General features: G+C 34.6%; 2 protein-coding genes across 3 annotated transcripts in view; one reads left to right on the forward strand and one right to left on the reverse strand.

Moving 5' to 3' along the window:
- LOC149476987 (protein FAM114A2) overlaps positions 1 to 25,694 on the reverse strand; it is a 180,548-nt gene that overhangs the window by 43,551 nt on the left and 111,303 nt on the right. The window lies entirely within an intron of this gene.
- kibra (WW and C2 domain containing protein kibra) overlaps positions 1 to 25,694 on the forward strand; it is a 70,509-nt gene that overhangs the window by 33,945 nt on the left and 10,870 nt on the right. The window contains exons 1-4 of one of the 2 annotated variants that reach the window (XM_089711435.1): positions 16,437 to 17,003; positions 21,719 to 21,827; positions 23,983 to 24,157; positions 24,683 to 25,525. In XM_089711435.1, coding sequence (XP_089567561.1) covers positions 16,452 to 17,003; positions 21,719 to 21,827; positions 23,983 to 24,157; positions 24,683 to 25,525 — 1,679 coding nt within the window. In that variant the 5' untranslated portion in view covers positions 16,437 to 16,451. Of the gene's footprint in view, positions 1 to 16,436; positions 17,004 to 21,718; positions 21,828 to 23,982; positions 24,158 to 24,682; positions 25,526 to 25,694 lie in introns of those variants that run through there. The other variant, XM_089711434.1, reaches the window with a different exon arrangement.

Below are 25,694 nucleotides of genomic sequence, written 5' to 3' on the forward strand. Positions count from 1 at the left end.
TTTCAATTTAATCAAGGGACTCTTTCATCACTGAGAAATTGATTAATCGCATTAACATATCGATATAATCGTCGAGACCACGCATTTGTCATAAATTCTATCGTGATGGAATGCTAGGGGCAAATTTAAATTTTTGATTATAATCTTAGTGAGAAATTGTGTTCTGTTTGTGTTAAATAGGCTTTAACATCTTCACGGAGATTTTTCAAATAACTTTCTACGCATAAGTTTGAAAAAGGCTATAGCAGGTAACTCTATTCAACTCCACCTATTAAATTATTTAAACCTAACGCTTTTATAAAAGCTACAATATAATATGATCTCGTTATCTACTCGTACATTCTTTTCAATATAACATCTCTGACTTCAAAATTACACACGCTGTAATACGACTCAATATGACGTTACTCATGGACTAAAATTGTCCAAAACTCAATCAAAGGTTCCAAACCTTTCATAATCGAATACCATTCCACATAATAAGCATTCCACTAGAATAAGTACCTTCATATATTCGTAATGTTATTATCCATGGTATTATAGGGGATAATACCGGTAGAAGAATGATGTGACATCTCAACGTCATCTCTTTATGCTCATCTGTGTGAGTCACTTGAGAAATGGATATGATTTTGTTAATTACGGTCATGTTTCATATTTTGTTTGAATGTGACTAAATTATATTCTTTTCTCAACTATTCTTGGTTTAAAATTATGAATAAAATATTATAAATGCGAAAGTAACTCTGTCTGTCTGTCTGTTACTCAATCACGCCTAAACTACTGAACCAATTTGCATGAAATTTGGTATAGAGATATTTTGATACCCGAGAAAGGACATAGGCTACTTTTTATCCCGGGAAATAGGATAGGTTTTATCCCGGAAATCCCACGGGAACGGGAACTATCACTAGCAGGTTTTTCTTTGACTGCGCGGGCGAAGCTGCGGGTGGAAAGCTAGTATAATATAAATAGTTAATTCATGATCCTAATTGATATTTGAGTGCCCATAAAAGGTCTCGAAAAACTATAATAAAGTAAATTATAAATATTTTTTGCATCACACAAACATAGCTTATGTAATATAAGAAGAATAGAGATTGCATATACAGTTTCATCACTAGAGCTTTCGTTAAATTTTGTCAATTTATTGAGTATGTTTGTTGGTCAATAGTTGTCAAAAGTTTTGTAAGGTTATTGTTGAATTCTCTACGTATTAATATGATACTTGCCATCTAATGTTATAAAAAAATTAAACGTTTGTATGTAATAATTACTTAAGAAAATGAACTGAAAGCAAAAAAGCTCTTTTAGAATATGAAGAGGTTATGTTGTATTTACACAATTTTGTCCTAATCTGACGGATCGCGGTTAAAAACAGTGCCCTATATTTTAAAACTTTTTTTAAATAAATGGCTACTGGCCTAATCCAATTACTACTATGAATATCGAATCGTATTATGACAAAGACTCGTATATTATATTCTAATACAAGTTATTTATAAACTAATTAAACGCATTATCATTGACGTGTCATTGTGCTCAAACAAAGATTGAGATGACTAATTTGTGAACAAAACAATGGACCGTTGATTACTGCTAAGTATACATATTATGGTTATTGTTGTACATTTTTTGTTTCAATTTCATATCAAGCTTGAAAGGAGTCTAGTTGAATCAACAAACCCTCAGTATTGAAGTGAACTGAAAACTTCTTTATCGGGGTTGGAAAAAAATTTAGTGTAACATTTTTTCGTTACGCGTGACATTATTCCGTTACGCGCCAACTTTTTCTTATCCCTACCACGCGTGATTCGACGTATAGTAAAGTTGCATATAAATTATTTTTTGAAAAATAAGGTCATAAAGAAGTTTCACTTCTTACGTGTGTACACGCACATATTTTTTTTTTAATTATCCTATAAATGATACATGTTTATGTCTTACGAATATTATTTATTTATAGAAAATCGTGATGCAGTAGGTATAAGGCACATAAAAGCTTTGTTAACTTTAAATTTTTGCGTGTTTTAAAGTAGGAAAACCTTGGGGGTAACTCTAATCAATGTTGCTATAGCAACCATGTTAATTTTAAAAGATACAATCATACCTATTGTACCCCTCTATATAATTAACCCTGTAATAGTTTCAATATTCAATAGATTCATAAAATAATTAAACATTTAATAATTAATTATTATGAAAATTGAGTAAAGTTCTAATAAAATATAAGTGATTTAGATAAGTAATTTTTTGATCTATCACAACAGTCTCAACAGCAAAATATAAACAAAATTTAACATCAAACATGTCGATATTTCTTTAAAAATTCTTATAAATCAAGCACGGGATCAAAACATCAGTGTGTTAATAAATAACCGCAACCAGTGTTTAAGGTTTTTGAAGATTTAAATCTACCAACGAGTACATTTAAGGCATTTAAATAATTGCTACGTAGGTACGTGCTCCCAGCTACTGTATGCCATATAGCAGGCTGGTGTATGAGTAATTGCTGCTTCTGAAATACCTACCTCATTATTTTGTGTTAAAATCTTTGGGGAATTTTCTTAATTTTTTTTTTGAACACAGATAAGATGTTGTGGAAGAATGAGGTAGCATTTTTAAGGTTGGATGTCAAATGTTATCTAAAATATGGCTTTAAAGTTAAAACCTATGTTAGTTTAAATGGGGTTGGTTGCCGTAGTCGTCAGTATGAAATTATCCTCGTGCTATTATCGTAGTTTCTTTTTTTAGTAGATATCACATGAAAATTGTGCTTAAATAAAGATCATTTTACCAATAAGTCTGCTCGTGAAATTAGATTCGTTCCTGGTAGGCAATTAAAATTTTATTCATATTCCGCTGCATCGGCGCGGGCGCAGCTTCCTGTGCCACGGTCGCTTTTTAAAACATGTGCACACCGCATTACACGGATTTTACTCCTTATTGTACCGTCAGCAGAATATCTATACTTCATCATCATCACTACATAGTATAAAACAAAGTCGCTTTCCCTGTCCCTATGTCCCTATGTCCCTTTGTACGCTTAAATCTTTGAAACTACGCAACGGATTTTGATGCGGTTTTTTTTTAATAGATAGAGTGATTCAAGAGGAAGGTTTATATGTATAATAAGATCCATTAAGTAGTGGAGAAGTACTGTTATTTTTGAGGTTTCTAATGTGATGTCGTAAAAAATTACATTTATTCCGCTTACATTGCAAACGCAGGCTGAACCCTACGAGTTTTATCAAAATAATGTACTAAGTATTATACACATTGAAAAGGTCTACAGAAAAGTCCGCGATGGTATATGTCTATCTCTTATGGATAACCCACAATAACTTTTTTTTGTCATTTACATTTTACGACAAATAATGGCTAATTTTCGAAGCGATTTTAACCAATACAGCATTAATCCTTAACCAATTAAATACCATGGATACATTGTTCATTTAATATAGATCTATATGGCCCTTTACACCGTATGATTTAAGTGAATATTTTCGAAGATATTACAGATTTAAAAATTGCAGGACGTAGCGTTTGCGGCCGCCCGGCTATGTATTTTATACCCGTGCGATGCCGGAGGCCGGAGCGGGCCGCTATATTTTTATACCTATACAACGTTCACAATTTTTCTGTAGTGTATTTAGTATCAGCATTGCACCCGTGCGAAGCCGGGGCGGGTCGCTAGTAATATTATAAAGCTGAAGAGTTTGTTTGTTTGAACGCCCTAATCTCAGGAACTACTGGTCCGATTTGAAAAATTCTGTCGGTGTTAGATAGCCCATTTATCGAGGAAGGTTATAGGCTATATATCACATCATATATATCATCACCCTAAGACCAACGGGAGCGGAGCAATGCGGGTAATACCGCGTGGCACAGCTAGTACATCTGAATGGACTAAATCTTATTTATTTGGCTAATAGAAGTAAAGGTAATTAAAGATTCAAATAACAATCCTGAATAATTTAACATTAAAAGGAGATTTTCAGAATTTCATGCAAAAAGTATGGTTTTCAAAAAAGGGTCGTCTCACGTCTGGCCCACATGCATTTTAATCGGACTTAACAAATATGGTAAGTCGGGTGTAGAGTCATAAATAATCATTAAAAATTCTTTACCCATTACCTGTCGATTAAAAATATTGCCATTAATTTTACATTAATTAATTCGGCTCTGCATGCGTCCGCGAATTTCAATTACCTCGTGTAAAAAAATTAATGAATTTTTATTACACGCTAATCGTGTAATTTTGACGACAAAATGCGAAATTAAACAACGTTTACATTACTTAAAATTTGGACTTTGTGTATTTTTTATTTTTTACATTTTGGTAGCACAATGTAATAATAAAATGTTAAGTTCAATGGTTGCTGTAAAGATCGTAGATAATAAAAAAAATAAAGATTCTCCAGCAGGCTATAATTTGTCACCAGATGGCACTGATGTTGACCCTACTCCGCTCGTAAACCGAGGAATTTCTAATGATAAACATTCCATACATTTTATTTTAACCCACACTTTAACCGTTTCAAAAATAATTATAGAAGTTCCCAAGTTACAATTTTAAATACGTATTTTTACGAGATTTTTATGGTATGTAAATGTAGGGGCATTTTCGGTAAGACGTTTTTATGGTTGCTATTTATTTTTCCCTGATACGCTCACTAAATACTTGGTTATAACAAATAAGTTCGAATCGGTTATTGATTTTTCATTGCGTCTCGATAATCCGTTGAGTTTTACGACTTTTTAATAGTTTGAAGTGTCCATTTGTTAAGCGCAAATCGTTATTTTAATGTTAAAGATATTTTATCATTAAAAGACATTAGTTTTGATTTTCCATTCAAACTGTTCCACCAATAAAAAGTTAGAAGTAATTTTAAAACGAACATAACTGTTTTTTATGGTTTCATGTCGTATTCATTGAAGATTTGTATGGGCTAGTATCAATAGTTAAGCTACCTAACTTCCCTAATAAAATTTGTCTTATCTTACTGTCTTGCCAATTTCCTGCTAGCAAATTTATTCTTGCGACTTCTTGGTTCTAACAAAGACAAATTTATGAAACGGCGATACAAGGAAATCCATTAACAATCCCAGTGAGATCTCTAGTAAAATACGCCACACGCCCCACGGGGCCACAAGACACTGCGAAGCTATTAGGCATAAATTACCTTCAATTTAAATCCGTTAAACTTGTTTATTTCATTCAGAATGCGTTAAAAAGTCTCTTTTCCCTTCGGCTGTTCGTTTTTTCACCCTGTCTGTGCTTAGCCGGCATTTAAAGTCATTATTAATGGGAGGAGCCTAGTTATAAATAAGTAAAGGAATGTCACGCAGAGCGCGGTGGGCTATATATTTTAGATAATGGTGGCTTCTGTGCTACGCTTAGATAAGACGATAGTAATAAGCGATTGTTCCCATACCACTCTGGGTATTATTCGAGCTGAGTGGTGTTGAATATTGATTATGTGTATAAATAGCGGTGGAATGTGGTTGGAAGTTGATTCAGATTAGTGGTAGTTTATAGTGTTGGGAAGTTCGGAAATGGCTGTCTTGTACACATATAGATGTGCATTTAGGTCTATTCCTGATGTGAACTGTCAGGAAAATCAGAAAATGGTTGATCAATGGTAGGTAATAAGATATTGGGGAGAATGTAATTCTTATTGATATAATATGTATATGAAACGATTTAAGGACAAGAAGGAGAGTAATCTAACGATAAATTTGTAGCTAACAGAATACCTAGGTATAGGTATTGAAACCAGAAATTCATGTTGAATCAAAAGGGCTTAGTAATAAGGTACAGGCATTGAATATAATATCATGGTATATTTATCATGCATAATGATATTTTGGTCAACCTGGTGACATATTACCTGTCAAATTGTTATTTGGTAATTTGGTCTGTGCTGAAATAGATCGTAAAACTATAATAATTTTGATTGCTTGCGAAAACTAGTACTACATTCGAGACAGCTAGAGGCAATTTAAATTGACCGATTTAGTTTGGTATGCAGGGGTTTTTATGGCGGTTTTTCCATAATTATTCCCTGTAGATTTGTAACTATGAATAGAAAAAATATGAAAAAGAAATCGTGTCGTGTGATTTAAATAATATGTATATCCTAGAGATCCTAGAGAATAGAGATATGGTACTAAGGGTAGGTACTATCAACTGTAACAAAACTAACACAAAGGAAGCCTTAGAAGCTTTCTGCTTGTTTTTGTGCAAGTGACATAATATGAAACTTATATAATATTTGTACAAGTTCAAAACCTAAGTCTATGCGCTCTATCTAGCTACAGTCCTTGGCTTCGACTGCTACCAGCTTAAAATCGATCCATATTCTAACTCTGTATCAAAATTTTCTACACTACCATCTATTTTTTCACAAAATCGTATCAAAACTTTCACCTTTACAACGTAGGACTTCACAGGCATTAGCTTACCTTATGTTAGCTATACCGTATAAGGCTTAGTGCAGGGGTGAGGGGGGAAGGCAGGAGGGGGAGGTTGAAGGACGAGGCTGCGTCCTCGGCCCGGCGCGTGCGCATTGTTTCAGCCGACTTGTGTCGCTCATAATGTGACAGGGTCGCCATACTGTTTGGATTTTGTTTGACTATTGTGGTAATTTTATATCTGATTTTGATGATCATGATATCATTTACAGGGTAGGTCTATAGTAGTACTAGGTGAACAATATAGAAAAATTGTACATATATAGTGAAATATGTACCTACCTAATATACATTGGTTATCATCACCTGTTATCACTTGCAAACTCTTATATTATGATGGGGGTGTATTCTTGTTCGATGTTCGTGTTTCAAAAAGTATGGTTTCATTATACCTAGTCATGTTTTTCAGTTGAAGCTGCAAATAATACAACAAACTATCAATATCGCTATTATTTTATAAATTTATAATACATGTTCAAGTACATATTATATTCGTTGAACAAAGAAAAGCAAGTTGTTAACAAATTAAACAAATGGATAACTATACAAGACGGTAATATGAAGGGCTTTCTACGGCTTCGTAAATGCGCTTATGCGACATGCACTTATAATTTATTTATTTTCATTGTTGTTTTCCTTTAATACACCCTGAATTATAGGTATTAAATAATAAATCCTATAATGGCCTACAAGTCTATTTTTGTTACCACAAACATAGCTTTTCATAAGATTTTCATTTTTATACGATTTCATTTTATTTATGTGGTTTATGTTTTTAGGTCGTCTCCTTAATAACAGTTTATTTTACATCTACATAATAAAAAGTATAAATTATATTCAGTGTCACCATTTTATTTATAATCGTATTAAAATTTGTTCTATCGTCAAAAATTGCCTATTGATTATATCCGGTTATTATTATGGGACATTTTAATTTACTGCGAACTTCCAAAAGAAATAAAACTTCTCCCATCTTGAGCATATTAACATAATCATTTATGCTTTAAATTAGTCGCGTTGTATCTCAAATGGTAATTTCGTGGGGTCCCATCGTAAAAATACTATAAAATAAGTTTAAAATATCTCAAACTGTCTATTATAGTTTAGTTTTAACAACGATTCGGATGATTATGTGATTATGTTAAATGCAATGGCAGTTAAATTTTAAAACTGTGAGATTATTGCTTTGTTACAGGAAGTCAAACGATATGATATTATATAAAAGCTTAAATTTTGTTAACCTCTAAAAGTTGGGGTTTAAGAATTGGTTTATTTGATACATTTATAGAGGTAAAAATTAAAATAGTCCATAAGTTTTCTCTTATTTTAAATAAGCTTGAGGTATAAGCACAGTATTACCATTATTTCCTACAGTAGTGCGACGAATGTACTTGTGCAGAGAAACGGAGGGGAACTGGCGGGGGTCGGGCGACGCGGGCCGCGTAAAGCGAACACGCTTAGTTTGCTTTACCTAGCGCGAAAGGATGACGCAGTCGTATTTTTTGTGTAATAATTTTATTATACATAGGTACTTACATATTCTATTATGGCGCGCACAAACTGTTCGGTTTACGGATGTAAATCTACATTGAAATCCCAGAAGGAAACAATATTTCAGAAAGATTGTATTAATTGTATCTGTTGAATTAAAATCAAAGCTATGTATATATGTTGTCCTCATTATTTTCTAATCAGATTGTACATCCCAATGCAAATGCATTACTTAGTTAATTAATGTTATAATACCTATACAATTAAGAACATCCAAAAATAAAGTGTCACGTAAATAATAATCTGTAATTATATATTTATGAACAAATAATTACATCAGATTTAATAATCGCAATTATTTTGAATGTACTGTATATGAATAAAGATTTCATCATAATATTAATAATCACAATTGTTTTATTTCCCATTTGTTGCAACCCTAGCGTATTTTCGTGTGGCAGCGTCATTACCTACGCTGGCGGCGGCATCGCGCGACATCAAAGGCGATTCCTTACTGTAGGAAATAATGGTAATACTGTGGTATAAGTGCCTGTATTCATATACACTTACTCCTACATAGAAATAAGATATTTTTAAAACCCAATAAATAATAGTATTTCTTTGATCTCATCACGATTGGACACATCATATTCCATGTTCTAGAAAATTCCGATTAACGTCTGAAGCCTTAATGTACTTTTAATAAACTTGGGTATTTCATGGCTACTTACGTCAATTGGCAGTGATCTAAGGCTGATTGAAGTTTGTGGTCAGTAGGACGCAAATATGTAAGACTAGCTTTCCGCCCGCGGCTTCGCCCGCGTTTTCAAAGAAAAACCCTTTCCCGTAGGTTTTCCGGGATAAAACCTATCCTATGTCCTTTCTCGGGTATCAAGATATGTCCATACCAAATTTCATGCAAATTGGATCAGTAGTTTAGGCGTGATTGAGTAACAGACAGACAGACAGAGTTACTTTCGCATTTATAATATTAGTATGGATTTGGTTTTCCTTTTGACCTGGGATAATATTAGTATTATCTAGCATGACACAATGGATCTTATTTTTGTGTGTTATTTCCTAGAAATGATTTAGGAATATAATAAACGCTGGTGGTATATTTAAAACTTTATATTTATGAATTTTTGAATTTTGAAATATTCTTAAATTCAATTTCGGAATCATTGTTATTTGTATCGTTTCTGAAATTGCATTTAATTTCAAAAAGATGTTCATTTTTTTTCAAATAATTCATGTTTTCTGCGTTTCTGAAATGTGTGACAATTATGGCTTGTTTTAATTTCATGATGGGAAAGTATTGGCTAATTTTTTTTAGCATTATTACTACAAATCGAACCAAAATTTCCGCTAAACACCTCAAGCATACCCATACGAGTGGTATAGTCGTAACCTGATATTGTTTTTACAGCCAGCGACGCGTGCGCAGCCGACGAACGACCTCAGATACGGACCTTGAGTTAGCGAGAATATAACATAGCCATACAAATGTATTGAGATTACTTTCTTAGAAGCTATTGATTTTGGTCAACGAAGTTTAAAAAATCATTTTGAATTTCAGCTTGGTTGCTTTTTATTAAGAGGCTGGTTGGAGCTAGAAGTAATAGGTTCTGTATTTTTAGGATTATTTAATAAATAATCTTAAATTTATCATTGCATAATATGTACAGACATGGTAATGGTGACTACCTAGTCTATACAAAGTTGAATTTTACTCTCAAATAATAAAAAAAACTGAATTGATTTGAACACCACCAAGTATGTCTTCTTATTATATTTTGTCTGAAATATAGAGTACCTACATTTCGTTTATAGAAATATTTCTAGTTTGTCCTATGTTTAATACAAAGCTATGGCGGATATTGATCCATAATCTGGGATAAGATCAAAAGACTTTGAAGTATTTAACCCTAGATTACTACCCTTCGTCGATTCGACGACGCGTCACCAAAAAAATAGCTATAACTTTTACGCGCGCGACCGTATGGTTTTCTAACTTCAGCTAATCTCAGCCGACCCATTGCTCTTGCGATGGACGGTAGTGCTTTGTGTGTGGAAGGTCCACACGCGCTATACCAGCAACTATGGCTCGTCACATCGACGAAGGTTAGTATTAACGTAACTTTTCGTACTATTTAGTTAAGTTAAAATTACGTTATTTTATCTTTTATAATGGTGCCTATTATTTTATTTTTTAGATACGATTCATGTGTTATTATTAGAAGTCGAAAGCGATGAGGAAAATTCATCTGCGAGAGAGCCTGAAGACCATTTTGAGGCTGATGAGGCATGAAATGGAGTGGGTGATGATGAAGTTTCTATTGTAAATAAAGAGAAATTTCCAGATCAAGATTATGAGGCATGTAGTAATACATCTGCCCACGTGACATTGAAGACGAAAAACGTAGCACTTCAGCTGACCCAAGTGATTTGATTATAAGACCATCACGCACCATTCTTCTTGGGAAAGATAAACACATATGGTCACCACAATATTATAGTCAAGGTCACAAAGCAGAAGGCCTTCAAGGAACATAGAAACATAACACGAGGGCCTGTACGGTTTTTTCAAGATATTTTAGATCCTCTTCCATGTTTTTCAGGTATAATTACTGATGACATTACTGATACTCTGCGGGACTCAATCACATAAATTTTAAATATGCCAGAAAGAAGTAATATAAATGTTATAAATGAGACTGAGCAAAGTAATGATGCTTATGTCCCTCCACAGCAAAATAAAAGAAACATAAATATGCTATATGTCCCACCGTAAAGCAAAGGTAGACTAAAAATAGGTGCACTAAGTGCAAAAAATCGTTGTGTGCGGAACACAAACTTGATGTGTGTCACAAATGTTTTAGATCCTAAGCTATTATCAAAATTATATTTTTTATTAATTTTTCAGATATTATTTTTGCAATTAATAGTTTATTTCGAGCAATTTAGTGGTATATATTATGTGTACGAATTTTTCAAAAATTTTAAGAACTTTCATAAAGCATGTAAACTATGATCTCATTTTGATGACTGTTTGAATTAAAAATATGGTAATATATAAGTATTTTAATATTTTTATATGTAGATTAAATACATTGTCCTTAAAATAAAAACATAACTACAAATATATTGTTTTAATTAAACCCCTTAATCCCCTCCAATAAAAAGCGTAGTCGAAGCGACGAAGGTTAGTATTAAACGGTGAAAAATAAGGTTAGTGTTCTAGGGTTAATAGACATGATTTAAATTGGAATATAGCCATGCATAGTAATCGATAACTTAATAAAAAATATGAAATATATACCACCATTTCTGTAGCAATCTACTAATTTAGTTATACCTATTTCTCTACATTTTAAACGGTTTCAAATATGGTAATTCTGTATTTTATATCCAGTACTATGATAGAAGGGCCATTTATCATTAGACGTGTAGGCGATTCAAAATGTGTAGCTAATTGTTATAAATGGTACATTAATTAATCGTGATATTAATACTTTAGTAAAGTGGAATGTAGATATGAAGTCAAGTTATTAATCATTTGAGAAATCGATAAGTACTTATGTTAAAGAATTTCTTTTTGTTTGAAAATACCAGTAGTTCATTTTGCTCTGCATAGTTGGATAATTTTTCATTCGACACATGCAGTTGCGTGGGAGGTGAAGATATCATAAAGCCTATAAATCTTATATATAAAAATGAATCGCAAATTGTGTTGGTAAGCGCATAACTCGAGAACGGCTGAACCGATTTCGATAATTCTTTTTTTATTAAATTCCTTGAAGTACGAGGATGGTTCTTATGTAGAGAAAACGTAAATATGTACCACGGGCGAAGCCGGGGTGGACCGCTAGTTATTAATAAAAAGTCTTATGACATTAATGAATTATCATATTACATTAAAACTATACATAACTGTAAGACGAAAAAGAATGAATAGAAAACAGCGTAGATATTTAAATATTTATTAATGATTGATCTATTGATTGTATTATATTTCTGCAAATCCCCAATACATGTGGATTTCCAATGTTAAAAAATTTGGAACATAATATACTTACAAGTACGAAAATAAACAAAATATTTCTTATTAAAATAAGATTTATACACACATTATTAAAAGTCTTCTTATTAATTATTAATCAACCAAAACTCATATAACAACAATCACACAAAAATGCGTGTCCAAAAGTGTAACAGTAATCCATGTAAGATGTAAACAGCTATAGTGATGTATCCCACAATACCCCATTATGGGATAACAAAGGCGATGCTAGCACGTGATTTCCCGGAACCCACTATTCCCATCCTCAGAAACCGATTTTTTGTCCAACTCTCACGGGGGATGCTCTTTTTCTACGCATTCCTGGCATATTTGCTAGCGCAGGTAGACAAAGTCATACTATTACTTCGCATTTATAGTAAACAGAGGTGCAGGGAAAACCCGAGAGCGTTATTATTATTACTAACCTATTTATTTTGTAATGTACTAAATTGTTAGACGTAATATAAAACTCAGTTGGAACATTCAAAGCAGATAGGGATATCGTTATCAAGTATTGATAAGGCCTTTATTATTTAAGCTTTTTCAATCACACACGCTTTTTACAAGTATATGAACCAGTATTTTAAACACTGGTTCGAATAACCGCCAGAAACCACTACATGATATTTCATTTATTTTCATAATTGTAAAATACATTTTGTTATTTTCCATCCGACATTTTTTCCATATAATTTACAATGTCCGTTCAGTTTTACATAAATCAAAGTGTAAAGCCACAGATGATGCACTAAAAAACGTGAAAGGCACTTTAACATATCTTTTTAAAGGTTTTGATGGATGTCATTCGAAAAGTTTTAAGTTATTACGAAATGTAATGGAGTCCGTTTGTGATAGGCACTATAAAAATAAACTACTGATAATAATAGGTAACGATCTGAATACCTCTGTTATGACGTAACTATCTCTATACGTAAACCATACAGTGTAAAATATATTTAATAAGATTATAAAAGCTTATAACTTCACGCCGATCGCTTCTGATCCGATCAACCGGGTTTTTAATATCGCCATAGAAAAAGGCTTAAAAATGTAATATATAACATTCTTAAACTAACATCAACAGTTGAAACGCTTTTAAAATTCTACGCCGTAATTCATTTTTAATTTTTTGTTGCAACACATTCAATTATCGAAGCTGTCAGTGTACAAACTATAAAATATTATCTGTAATAAAAAGTCATAAAATGTGTCGCGTCTGTTAATGCTATGTTCTGTGGCGCATTCCTCACTCGTAAGTCGTAACACCGGGAGCGCGTTCAGTCAGGCCCAATAATAAGAATATGAGTGTAAAAAAGGAATAAGCCGAACTACGTTTCGTGCGCCTGCGCAGTGCGCGCCCGGCCTTCTGTCATATACTTTTTTACACCTTTTTCTCTTGTCTCTCAGAGGATAATCGTGTGTAACGCAGAGTTTATTAATATGAAAAAAATGCGTTCGTAATAAAATATGTATGGGACGAATTGAATTTTATTGTTATGGTAGATGTTTTCACCGTTATTAGATAGGTACAGATGGCGTATACGTTGGATGGACGGTCTGTCAGCGCGATTGACGTGGGTTCGATCCTGTGCATGGTTCCACAGATGGTGTGTTTTCATAACCATTATCTTCTAAGAACATGCTAAAGAATAAATTGTGTTTCCAGTTTAAGATCACACTTATCATAGGTGTGATCTTAGAGAAGTACAAATGACATTTTTTTTTTAATTTTTGTGATTAAAATTTTATTTAGATTCTTTCGAAGGTTTTGTTTTAACCAAAATTGACGATATTTTAGTTGTAAATATTACGATAAACAAGGCTCAAGTTACATAACGTGGCAAAAACGCAAGAAGGAAATTAAAAGGCCAATATAAATTTGCGCCTACATTAACGTTTGTAAAGGTCAATGCAAAATCTAGAGATATTTATAAATTTCACTGCGCAATTCATTCGACTCGAGGAATGTTGTTTCATTTACAATTTTTACCGTAATGCCGTTGTTTTTTACTATTTTCTCAAGTTTGTCTCTATCTGAGGCCTGCATGCAAATTGGTTATAATGAATAGCCTCGATGTTTTACGATTACATCGCATAAACGCCGACCACTAGCCCAGGGTTTTAAAATATTAAATCACCAATTAGTGTATAGTAACGATAGCAAATTGTCGATGGATTGTCGGTCGGTCCGAGGGACGGGGCGTTCGGCATTCGAGGAATTTTAATCGCATCCAAGCCTCTGACGCTGCTCCGGCCGAAACTAATAAAAAACAAAGAGCAGCTACGCCCCGGGCAGCTTGGATTTCGGATATGAAAGTCCATCTAGCTTTTGATTAACTTCTATTGAAGGTAACTATCGTATTTGAAAAAAAATAACGCATTCCAATCATGTACCTAGATTGAATTGTGGAAATAACATCTCCTATTATATACTAGTAATGTTGATAATCATAATCTCAAGGATTTTATAAGATTTTGATAAACTTAGAGGAAAGTCAGTATAACCGCTTCCAGAAGATAGGCAAAGAGGTAAAAAAACATAAAATTAGTTCCGTGGAGAAGCGGGTGCAAGGGAGACGAGTATATAAAAGAATTCACAAAAGTTAGAGGGAGATAGATAGACAGTGAGTTGAAAAGCAACCGGTCTGGGGGAGACAGATGCGCTCCTTGAATCCCCTACGGCAATCTTACAGATTCCAACTATAAGAAAATAATTATTAAAAACAATTCCAACGAAGGCTTTACAATCATTGTTACTTTACATAAGAAATGAAATTGCTTCCGAGGCAAAACAATTTGCATAACCTCTGCAAAAGGTTTTAATTTAAATACTTTTGGAGTTTCGAGAATGATATCGAAATGGTAAAAACTATATGAGTTTTTAAATATCATTTGGATAGGGTATCATTTAGTGTGGAATTTAAATGAATCGCATCCTAAAGCTGTATAAATGCCTAAGTTTCGCCATTTAACGCATAGCAGATGCTTTGGCTTAGACTTGAGTTCACCGGATTTTTTTGTAGGCGTAGCTCAACAAAAAACACCACACTATTAGTCGTACATACCACTCGCTGGAATGTAGGCACCGGGCCAAATTACCTGTCTGCTATGTACCGCTCAACTTAGAATATTATGAATTACTTTTATACGTACTCGCCTTATCTTTTTACCGTCTAGAACTGTAGCAGTTAATTTCACCCCTTTTGGAGTTCTCGACTTAATGAACCTACCTTCAATTACTTTAACCATATATCAATCGATGATCGTAAATTACAGAGGCACTATCAGTCGTGTCTTTGTGTCCTCCCTCTTCTCTAACACACTTGACAGATGTCTTTAAATTATAACTCGTCGATATCTTAACGATAAAGCATTAAGATATTTAAATATATTATACACGCTACATGTTTACTTTGTAGAAATTGTGATGCGAAATTATTGAGCTCACGACTAAGTATAATCGAAATATTATGTAAATTGAGACGACGCGTAATTATTCATAATGTTGCTCTTCTGTAAACATCACCTACGATGATACTCATTTGAATACGTAGGATATAGCAATTTTAGAGGCGGCTAAGCTGGCGTTAAGCGAGACAGGACCGTAAATGCGTTAAGGAATTCCGGAACAAAAATGTACGCGTCTACCTGCAACATGCCAGATGTGCTCGGAGCCGCTCACATTCCGACATTAAACTACGTAAATTGATTACGTGGAAAATCTGAGAAAATCGCGCATAAGTGCCAGCATAACTGTCGTGTCTTCGCGTCGCGGCGGCTGATATTAAATTGTTGGATAGCCGACATCAAAGGAACTACATTCGGTCCATATGTGGATAAATTGATTGGAACGATGTTTTGTTTATTTATTGCACGTGTACCTACGCCGTATGAAATATTCGTCTGGCCGGGTCATGTTATTAAAAGTTTTATATCATATTCTGGTTTTTTGGTATGCGCTTTAAATTATAGATATCGAGGCATATTTGATTTATCGATATGTTTTTTAATATTTTAATACAATTTGGTGTAATAAATAATGTAAGTTTACCATATTTTAGTCGTTTGAATTGCGATTTTTTTTTCGTTTTTCGATCATTACACCAGAAACCTTTTTAAGTAGTTGAGAGAAATGGAATGAGGAATTCTTTATTGAATGATTCGCGTGCGGAGGACACGGGACGAGGTCACGGCAGTCCGTTACGGAGCCGGGCCGGCATAGCTGACTCTGCGTTTCGTCGAACTTATTACGACAGATGGCCAAAGAGGAGGCGGGTGCGGGACGCCGGCCCTTCGGAGAGATCGACCTCCGAAATGCGCCCGAGATTGCATTCTTTCGGCGGCGCGGGCGCATTCCTCTGCGCGCTATCCGAGCTCCGCGCGTCCGCGCCAGTCGTCGCTCGCCCTTTTGGGGGTTAAGATGTGTCCGTTGCGACGGGCGTGCACAATGTGGTCCCAACCGCCGCCCCCAGAGCCCGAGCTGCAGCCGACGATCCGCGCGCGCGCCGCCTCCGTCGGCACCCACCCCTGCCTGCGCAAGTGTTCCCGGCAGATCGCGAGGATGGTGCGCAGCGAACCCTCCGAATATGGAGTCAGAGTTGACCCCACGTCCACTCGCCCTCCCGGTCTGTGCGTCCGCGACGAGCCGCAGTATCAAAACTTAGATGAACTGCGCAAGCGGCCGGAATACGCTAATCTGGATGAGATCAGTCGCGAGTTCGGTTATCGTTTGTGTCCGGAAGGTCAGAATTTGGAGGATGAGGCTATCTATGAGAATATACTGTCGGTTAGGCAGATTCGATCTGCGGAAGTGCGTTTAGTGCCAGTGTCGGAGGTGCCGTACTACGAAGGCCAAGGTTACGTGGCGACCCAGGTGCTGAGCAGGAATGGCACGTTCCCGCAGTGCCCGCCGCACACATGGAGTCGCCTGCAGCATGCCGGTCGGATGACGGGGTCGTTGAGGCTTTTCACTGTAAATATTTACTTATATCATTGTTTCAATGTGGTTAAATATTCATAGACTCGAAATCTGTATAGATAACAATTCTATCCAATCTACAAATAATGAATATATTATATTCTTGAACTCTTAAATACTCGATCGTAATATAGGTTATTTTATTTTAACATCAAGTTAAATAATCCACCAGTAAGTCAAGTTCAATGTCGCATATTAGGGTGGCGTTCGAGTCAGGTTTAGCGGAGCTAAAACCAGGTACGTAAAGCTAGCGATGAAAAATTAGCGAAATTAAAAAAAAACAACACCAGAATTTGTTGCTTATTTGTTGCTAATTAGTTGCTATAATGACGATTTTGTTGCTCAACCCGTTCGCTGAAAATCAGCAACAGTTCTAGCTTAACGTTAAGGTAGCGTGCAGAAATCGGAAAAAGGGATGGATCGTTCCAAAAATGCAGATGAATTTGTTGCTAATTTGTTGCTGCATAAAAACAGTGAAAATTATAAATTTTTTTCATTGGCGCCAAAAATAACACTGGCCATGTCAACTTAATTGTCGATTTTCGGTAGTGAAACATAAAAAAAAATTTGTTGCTCCTCACATCGTTCACCGGCACAGTGTACAGAGCCAGCAACAAAATAGAAACCGGAGGTAGAGTTAATTTTGAAACCGGTTTGCTAGAAAATCGTCCACGCCAGCTAAACTGTCGATTTTCGGTAGTGAAACATAAAAAAATAATTTGTTGCTCCTCACATCGTTCACTGGCACAGTGTACAGAGCCAGCAACAAAATAGAAACCGGAAGTAGAGTTAATTTTGAAACCGGTTTGCTAGAAAATCGTCCAAGCCAGCTTAACTGTCGATTTTCGGTAGTGAAACATAAAAAAAAAATTTGTTGCTCCTCACATCGTTCACCGGCACAGTGTACAGAGCCAGCAACAAAATAGAAACCGGAAGTAGAGTTAATTTTGAAACCGGTTTGCTAGAAAATCGTCCACGCCAGCTTAACTGTCGATTTTCGGTAGTGAAACATAAAAAAAAATTTGTTGCTCCTCACATCGTTCACCGGCACAGTGTACAGAGCCAGCAACAAAATAGAAACCGGAAGTAGAGTTAATTTTGAAACCGGTTTGCTAGAAAATCGTCCAAGCCAGCTTAACTGTCGATTTTCGGTAGTGAAACATAAAAAAAAATTTGTTGCTCCTCACATCGTTCACCGGCACAGTGTACAGAGCCAGCAACAAAATAGAAACCGGAAGTAGAGTTAATTTTGAAACCGGTTTGCTAGAAAATCGTCCAAGCCAGCTTAACTGTCGATTTTCGGTAGTGAAACATAAAAAAAAATTTGTTGCTCCTCACATCGTTCACCGGCACAGTGTACAGAGCCAGCAACAAAATAGAAACCGGAAGTAGAGTTAATTTTGAAACCGGTTTGCTAGAAAATCGTCCACGCCAGCTTAACTGTCGATTTTCGGTAGTGAAACATAAAAAAAAAATTTGTTGCTCCTCACATCGTTCACCGGCACAGTGTACAGAGCCAGCAACAAAATAGAAACCGGAAGTAGAGTTAATTTTGAAACCGGTTTGCTAGAAAATCGTCCACGCCAGCTTAACTGTCGATTTTCGGTAGTGAAACATAAAAAAAAAATTTGTTGCTCCTCACATCGTTCACCGGCACAGTGTACAGAGCCAGCAACAAAATAGAAACCGGAAGTAGAGTTAATTTTGAAACCGGTTTGCTAAAAAATCGTCCACGCCAGCTTAACTGTCGATTTTCGGTAGTGAAACTTAAAAAAAAAAATTGTTTCGATTTTCTAGCAAACCGGTTTCAAAATTAACTCTACCTCCGGTTTCTATTTTGTTGCTGGCTCTGTACACTGTGCCAGTGAACGATGTGAGGAGCAACAAATTTTTTTTTTATGTTTCACTACCGAAAATCGACAGTTAAGCTGGCGTGGACGATTTTCTAGCAAACCGGTTTCAAAATTAACTCTACTTCCGGTTTCTATTTTGTTGCTGGCTCTGTACACTGTGCCAGTGAACGATGTGAGGAGCAACAAATTTTTTTTTTAAGTTTCACTACCGAAAATCGACAGTTAAGCTGGCGTGGACGATTTTTTAGCAAACCGGTTTCAAAATTAACTCTACTTCCGGTTTCTATTTTGTTGCTGGCTCTGTACACTGTGCCAGTGAACGATGTGAGGAGCAACAAATTATTTTTTTTATGTTTCACTACCGAAAATCGACAGTTAAGCTGGCGTGGACGATATTCTAGCAAACCGGTTTCAAAATTAACTCTACTTCCGGTTTCTATTTTGTTGCTGGCTCTGTACACTGTGCCGGTGAACGATGTGAGGAGCAACAATTTTTTTTTTTATGTTTCACTACCGAAAATAGACAGTTAAGCTGGCGTGGATGATTTTCTAGCAAACCGGTTTCAAAATTAACTCTACTTCCGGTTTCTATTTTGTTGCTGGCTCTGTACACTGTGCCGGTGAACGATGTGAGGAGCAACAAATTTTTTTTTTATGTTTCACTACCGAAAATCGACAGTTAAGCTGGCGTGGACGATTTTCTAGCAAACCGGTTTCAAAATTAACTCTACTTCCGGTTTCTATTTTGTTGCTGGCTCTGTACACTGTGCCGGTGAACGATGTGAGGAGCAACAAATTTTTTTTTATGTTTCACTACCGAAAATCGACAGTTAAGCTGGCGTGGACGATTTTCTAGCAAACCGGTTTCAAAATTAACTCTACTTCCGGTTTCTATTTTGTTGCTGGCTCTGTACACTGTGCCGGTGAACGATGTGAGGAGCAACAAATTTTTTTTTTATGTTTCACTACCGAAAATCGACAGTTAAGCTGGCGTGGACGATATTCTAGCAAACCGGTTTCAAAATTAACTCTACTTCCGGTTTCTATTTTGTTGCTGGCTCTGTACACTGTGCCGGTGAACGATGTGAGGAGCAACAAATTTTTTTTTTATGTTTCACTACCGAAAATCGACAGTTAAGCTGGCTTGGACGATTTTCTAGCAAACCGGTTTCAAAATTAACTCTATTTCCGGTTTCTATTTTGTTGCTGGCTCTGTACACTGTGCCGGTGAACGATGTGAGGAGCAACAAATTTTTTTTTATGTTTCACTACCGAAAATCGACAGTTAAGCTGGCGTGGACGATTTTCTAGCAAACCGGTTTCAAAATTAACTCTACTTCCGGTTTCTATTTTGTTGCTGGCTTTGTACACTTTGCCAGTGAACGATGTGAGGAGCAACAAATTTTTTTTTATGTTTCACTACCGAAAATCGACAATTAAGTTGACATGGCCAGTGTTATTTTTGGCGCCAATGAAAAAAATTTAAAATTTTCACTGTTTTTATGCAGCAACAAATTAGCAACAAATTCATCTGCATTTTTGGAACGATCCATCCCTTTTTCCGATTTCTGCACGCTACCTTAACGTTAAGCTAGAACTGTTGCTGATTTTCAGCGAACGGGTTGAGCAACAAAATCGTCATTATAGCAACTAATTAGCAACAAATAAGCAACAAATTCTGGTGTTGTTTTTTTTTAATTTCGCTAATTTTTCATCGCCAGCTTTACGTACCTGCTAAAACCGGCGAGTAAAAGGTCGGTCTGTTAGCGGTAATTTCATTTATATACGAATTGAATTTCTTTCGCGAGCAGGATACGTAGAGATGCGGCCAGTTTTTGTACACATTCCGAGCAAAAACCTGCGTATAATGCCTTCTGTTTGCGCCCGCAAAAAACTAACTCAGTATTCGGTTTTGATAACTGGTTAATCTCCGAACTGAGGAATTTGTTATGACTCCGTGAAATATTTTGACCCTCTTTACGTTTAATTGCATATAATATACAGTGAGCTTCTTCACGTTTACACAGCCATGCCGTTTTTGAATTATCAAACTTTATGGTTCATTTTATTGTTGGAATACTTTGTTTTTCGCGGTTCTTTTGTGAAATACAATTAAATGTTATATGCTCGTTTTATGGGAATGTGAAGACGTGATATTTTTAAATAATGAACAAAAGGAATATTTTAAAATTATATTTTTTGCTATCTTAACCAATGTATGTCTAGATTTTATTGGAATCTGATTTGGTTTCACATAGTTTAGTATATAGGCACATAAATTACATATTTTTATTAACTATTCAAAACCTGATTGATTGCAAATTATTTACTATTCGATTATAAAGGTCAGTTAATAGATTTATGAATTAAAATTCCAAGCTTCTTTTGATTAAGATTAAGCAGCATATTGGGCTAACTTATGACGTCAAACAAAACTATAATTATTGTGTTTCAATTTAAATAATTAAACGTCAGAACAATTGTATGTTTGACTTTTATTACCCGGATTTAGATGCTATAGTCAGTTAATTGTAGGTAGGTATATAAAATATTTATGTTACAGGATAATTATCAAGAGCAAAGAATAAAGTGGGTAAATAACTAAATACCTATTTAATTAAATATTATAATCTTATTTCAAACCAGAATAATACTGTATCTTATTATATATTTTTTGTCGTTTAATTTTAATAAGATAATGCAAAAAATAAACTATTGTTTTTCATAATTTAGAATAAAATAAAATCTGTAATATCTCTAAATTTAAAAGAAATCCTATCCTAATTATCAAGTCATTTTTCTTTAATTTTATTATTATCTATATGTATTTTAAAAATATTATTTCCTTTGTTACAGGCAAAACGAGAAATGTACGATGTAAAGAAGCAAAGGCTGTGTCTAGCTCAAGATGAGTACAAACATCTAAACAACGCATTGTCAACCCTCGCAGCTTCTAGAACCAGCTGTAAGTATATTTGTATTTACGGAACGACTGAATCATTTTTGATGGAACTTTCGTAAATAGATAGTTTGGTACCTGAATGATAAAACGTGAATGTTCAAATTAAAAGTTAGGGCTTGCGGAATATGTCTACTATCATAGGACATAATAAAATAATTCAAAAATAATAGAAATATTATTTTAAAATGAAAATCTAAACACGAATGCTGTAAGAATGCATCAAGACTGCATAGAAAATCTATTCAAATACCTAGTATTACCTATTAGATGACTATCGAGATTTCCTTTTGAATAATACAATAGATAATTTATTTGCATATCTGTAGAAAAGGTATTTTGTATGCGTGGTTTTTGTGGAATGTGAATAAATGATAATTGAATTTTATCTGCAGTTATATTTATTTAGAAGTAATCTTCAACGGATGTAAAACGCAAACCGTATAAAGTTTTTTAATATTTAAAGTTAGGTATTTAGTTTTCAATATTATAGTATTTTTTTATTGTTAAGTTTGACATCCATACTAATATTATAAATGCGAAAGTAACTCTGTCTGTCTGTCTGTTACTCAATCACGCCTAAACTACTGAACCAATTTTCATGAAATTTGGTATGGAGATATTTTGATACCCGAGAAAGGACATAGGCTACTTTTTATCCCGGGAAAATGATGTAATCCCGGAAATCCCACGGGAACGGAACTATCCGGGATTTTCTTTGACTGCGCGGGCGAAGCCGCGGGCGGAAACCTAGTAATAAATAATTTAAGACGAAATTATGGATTATTTGTCATTAGATAGGGATTTATTATAATAACGTGAATTTGAAATAATATTCTAATCAATATGCATAAAAAATTACTGGCAATAGCCAAATAGTTTGTTGGGTTAATTAAATATCATAATATTAAACTTTATAATACTATAAATACATAATGTATTAATATTATCGTTCATCCATCAAAAATGTAAAATCTGTAGTTTTTTGCTCACGTTTAGTTTACATTCAAAATACTTTGAAGGTTAGGTCATATCCAAAAGACATTGAACTTTTGTGTTCAAGTTATTTTGTGTAATGCGAAAATGCACAATTATGTCATTTAAGTTTAACATTTATTGTTTTATATTTAAATTTTTGTAAAGGTTAGTTTTAAGTAATTTTCTGGTGAAATACCTTATATTTAGGTATGTTAAATACAACGTCGCTTAATTAAAAATAAGCTGTATTGATTGTGCTGTTATATGTGCTGTGAATACAGTTTCTGCGTTTAGTCTGTTCACCAAATTCTTATTTAGGTAGAATCATATAAAGTTTATTTATTAACCAGACAAATAAATACTGTAAAATTAACACAGCGAATGATATCATTTTGAAATTTTATCTAACTAATATGATGCATTTACAGATTTTATTTATGAAATACATAAAAGTTATTGTTACAGAGATATTTTATCTTCTAGTTAAATTGCCTAATACAAACAAAGATTATTCAAATGTATTCCATGCAAGATTAGAAATTATAATGCACGTATCTCTGCGTACACGCCTTCTTCGAATTGTGTGTGATTACTTTCTTAATAGGATTAAATTTATTTCATACTAGCGGTCCGCCCCGGCTTAGCCCGTGGTACATATTTCGCAATAAAAGGTAGCCTATGTTCTTCCTCAGGGTCTAAAGATTATCTGTGCCAAATTTCGTCAAAATCGGTCCAGTAGTTTATGCGTGAAAATCATACATACATACAAACCTTTCCTCTTTATAATATTAGTATAGAAGTATGCATATTTTAATAGAAACAAACTGAATAATGCAATGCGAAACTATATTACTTTTTTCTGTCACTGCACTTTTGATTTACAATTAATATACAATTACCTAGGTATGTATTCAATTAAGATTTACAAAACATTTTTTGAAACTTATCTCATATTTAATATTATCAATTTTATTTTTAAAATGTACTTCTCCCATGTAGAGCAAAAGTATTTGGTGAAGGAATGCAATAAAACACTTAAAATATTCGTATAAATTTATTTTTATACAACAAACTAATTTGAGGAACAAATCTACAATAGAATACATTGTTCTATGGTAAAGTTTCATAGACCAAATTATATTTTTATATACAGCGTGTTCTCTAACTCTCGAACCTCTTGCAGTGTGTTCATCAACCACCTCAGTCACGACCACCTCAACCACCTCACGGCACGACCCAGAGCAGTTGCGTTGCGAAGTGACGCAGGCTCGCGGTCGTGTCGCTCAACTGCGCAAGGAGTTGCGGCAGGCGCGCGCTGAAGTGGCGTGCGCGAGGCGCGGCGTCGACACACTCGCTGAGTTAGTACCATCCTGTATATTAAATAACAGTTCGTAACATAACAGAAACATTGCACTAATATAGATTTAAAATAATACACTTGCTGAGTGAGTAATATTACACTTATTACACTGCACTGTTTACTAAATTTTGTATACTGTTTTACAATAATACACTTTACTGAGTTAGTACCAGCCTTTATATTGATTTAGATCATGTATACTAACATTTCGTAACATTACAGTACTTAGTAGTAAGAGTAAATTTTGTATACTGATTTTCAATATACACTTGTTGATTTGGTATCACGCTGTATTCTGAATATACCAACACTGATAAAATTTTGCCATATAATACTTGTAAATTAAAAATATTCTGTATAGGTTTTAATATAGCTTCGGAACATGTAATTACAGCACACTACACTAATCAAAACTTTTTTAACAATTATAATTATTTGAAATATAAAAGTATTTACATGAAGGTAAACGATTATCTTATAATAATTTATATGAAATATACTAATAAACATTTCTTATTTTCAGAGTGGAACAAAAACTGAGCGCACAGCAAGGATGCTACAACATAACCGAAGCTCAGGCCATCATGACTGAATTGAAGAACATCCAGAAATCCCTCACCTCGGGCGAGAAAGAGAGAGCAGATCTAATGCAATCACTAGCCAAATTAAAAGACGACCTTACAAGGTTGCAACTAGGCGAAGCTTCCCCAGACCTATCCACACTTAGCCTTCCTCAAGAAAAACTTAGCACTGCCTCGCAAACGGACCTTTGTTCCGAACTAGTACCAATCGGTACAAGACTAGCAGAAATGGCGCGGGTTCGCCTCCAATACGACGAAGCTAGAAAGCGGATTCAGCAGATCCAACAACAATTAGCAGATCTAGAAGATAAAGTGCAACCTGGACAAGCGGAATCAGATAAGGACCGCTTACTACTGTTCCAGGAGAAAGAACAGTTGCTACGGGAACTTAGAAGCATTACTCCAAGGACAAGATCTAAGCAAGAGATGTGCGATATACAGTCAGAATGCAAAAGACTGGAGCAAGACTTAAAGAACGCATTCGAAATGTCCAACAAATGCATAGCGGATAGATTGAGGCTACACGAAGAAAAGCAATTACTGCTCCAGCAATTAAAAGACGCGTTGACATCAATGACGACGTTAGAAGGGCAGTTGAAGACATTATCAGCGTCCACATTATCAGTGTCGAGTAGTTCGAGCTTGGGGTCCCTTTCGACCGCGAGTAGTAAGGGCTCTTTAAGCTCGGGGATCAGCTTTACGGATATTTATGGAGGACCACAAATTGCTAGCTTCCAAGCGGATAAACCTATTGATATGGTCGATCTGCATAGACGTGTTGAGAGGTGAGTTTTTTTAATTATTTGGATGTTTAAGTAAATGTTACTAGAATTGTATTGTCATATCTTTGCGTGTACTATTTATTAACATGCGTTGTAAAAGGTCGATAAATTAACAGAATTTTACTTTTTTAACTAGGTATATAAGTAGTGTTTAATTATTAATACCTTAACG

The sequence above is a fragment of the Colias philodice genome, chromosome 26 (assembly GCF_061535455.1).
Source record: "Colias philodice isolate Cphi_HAF_F1 chromosome 26, ilColPhil1 Martin Lab GWU primary, whole genome shotgun sequence".
NCBI lineage: Eukaryota > Metazoa > Arthropoda > Insecta > Lepidoptera > Pieridae > Colias > Colias philodice.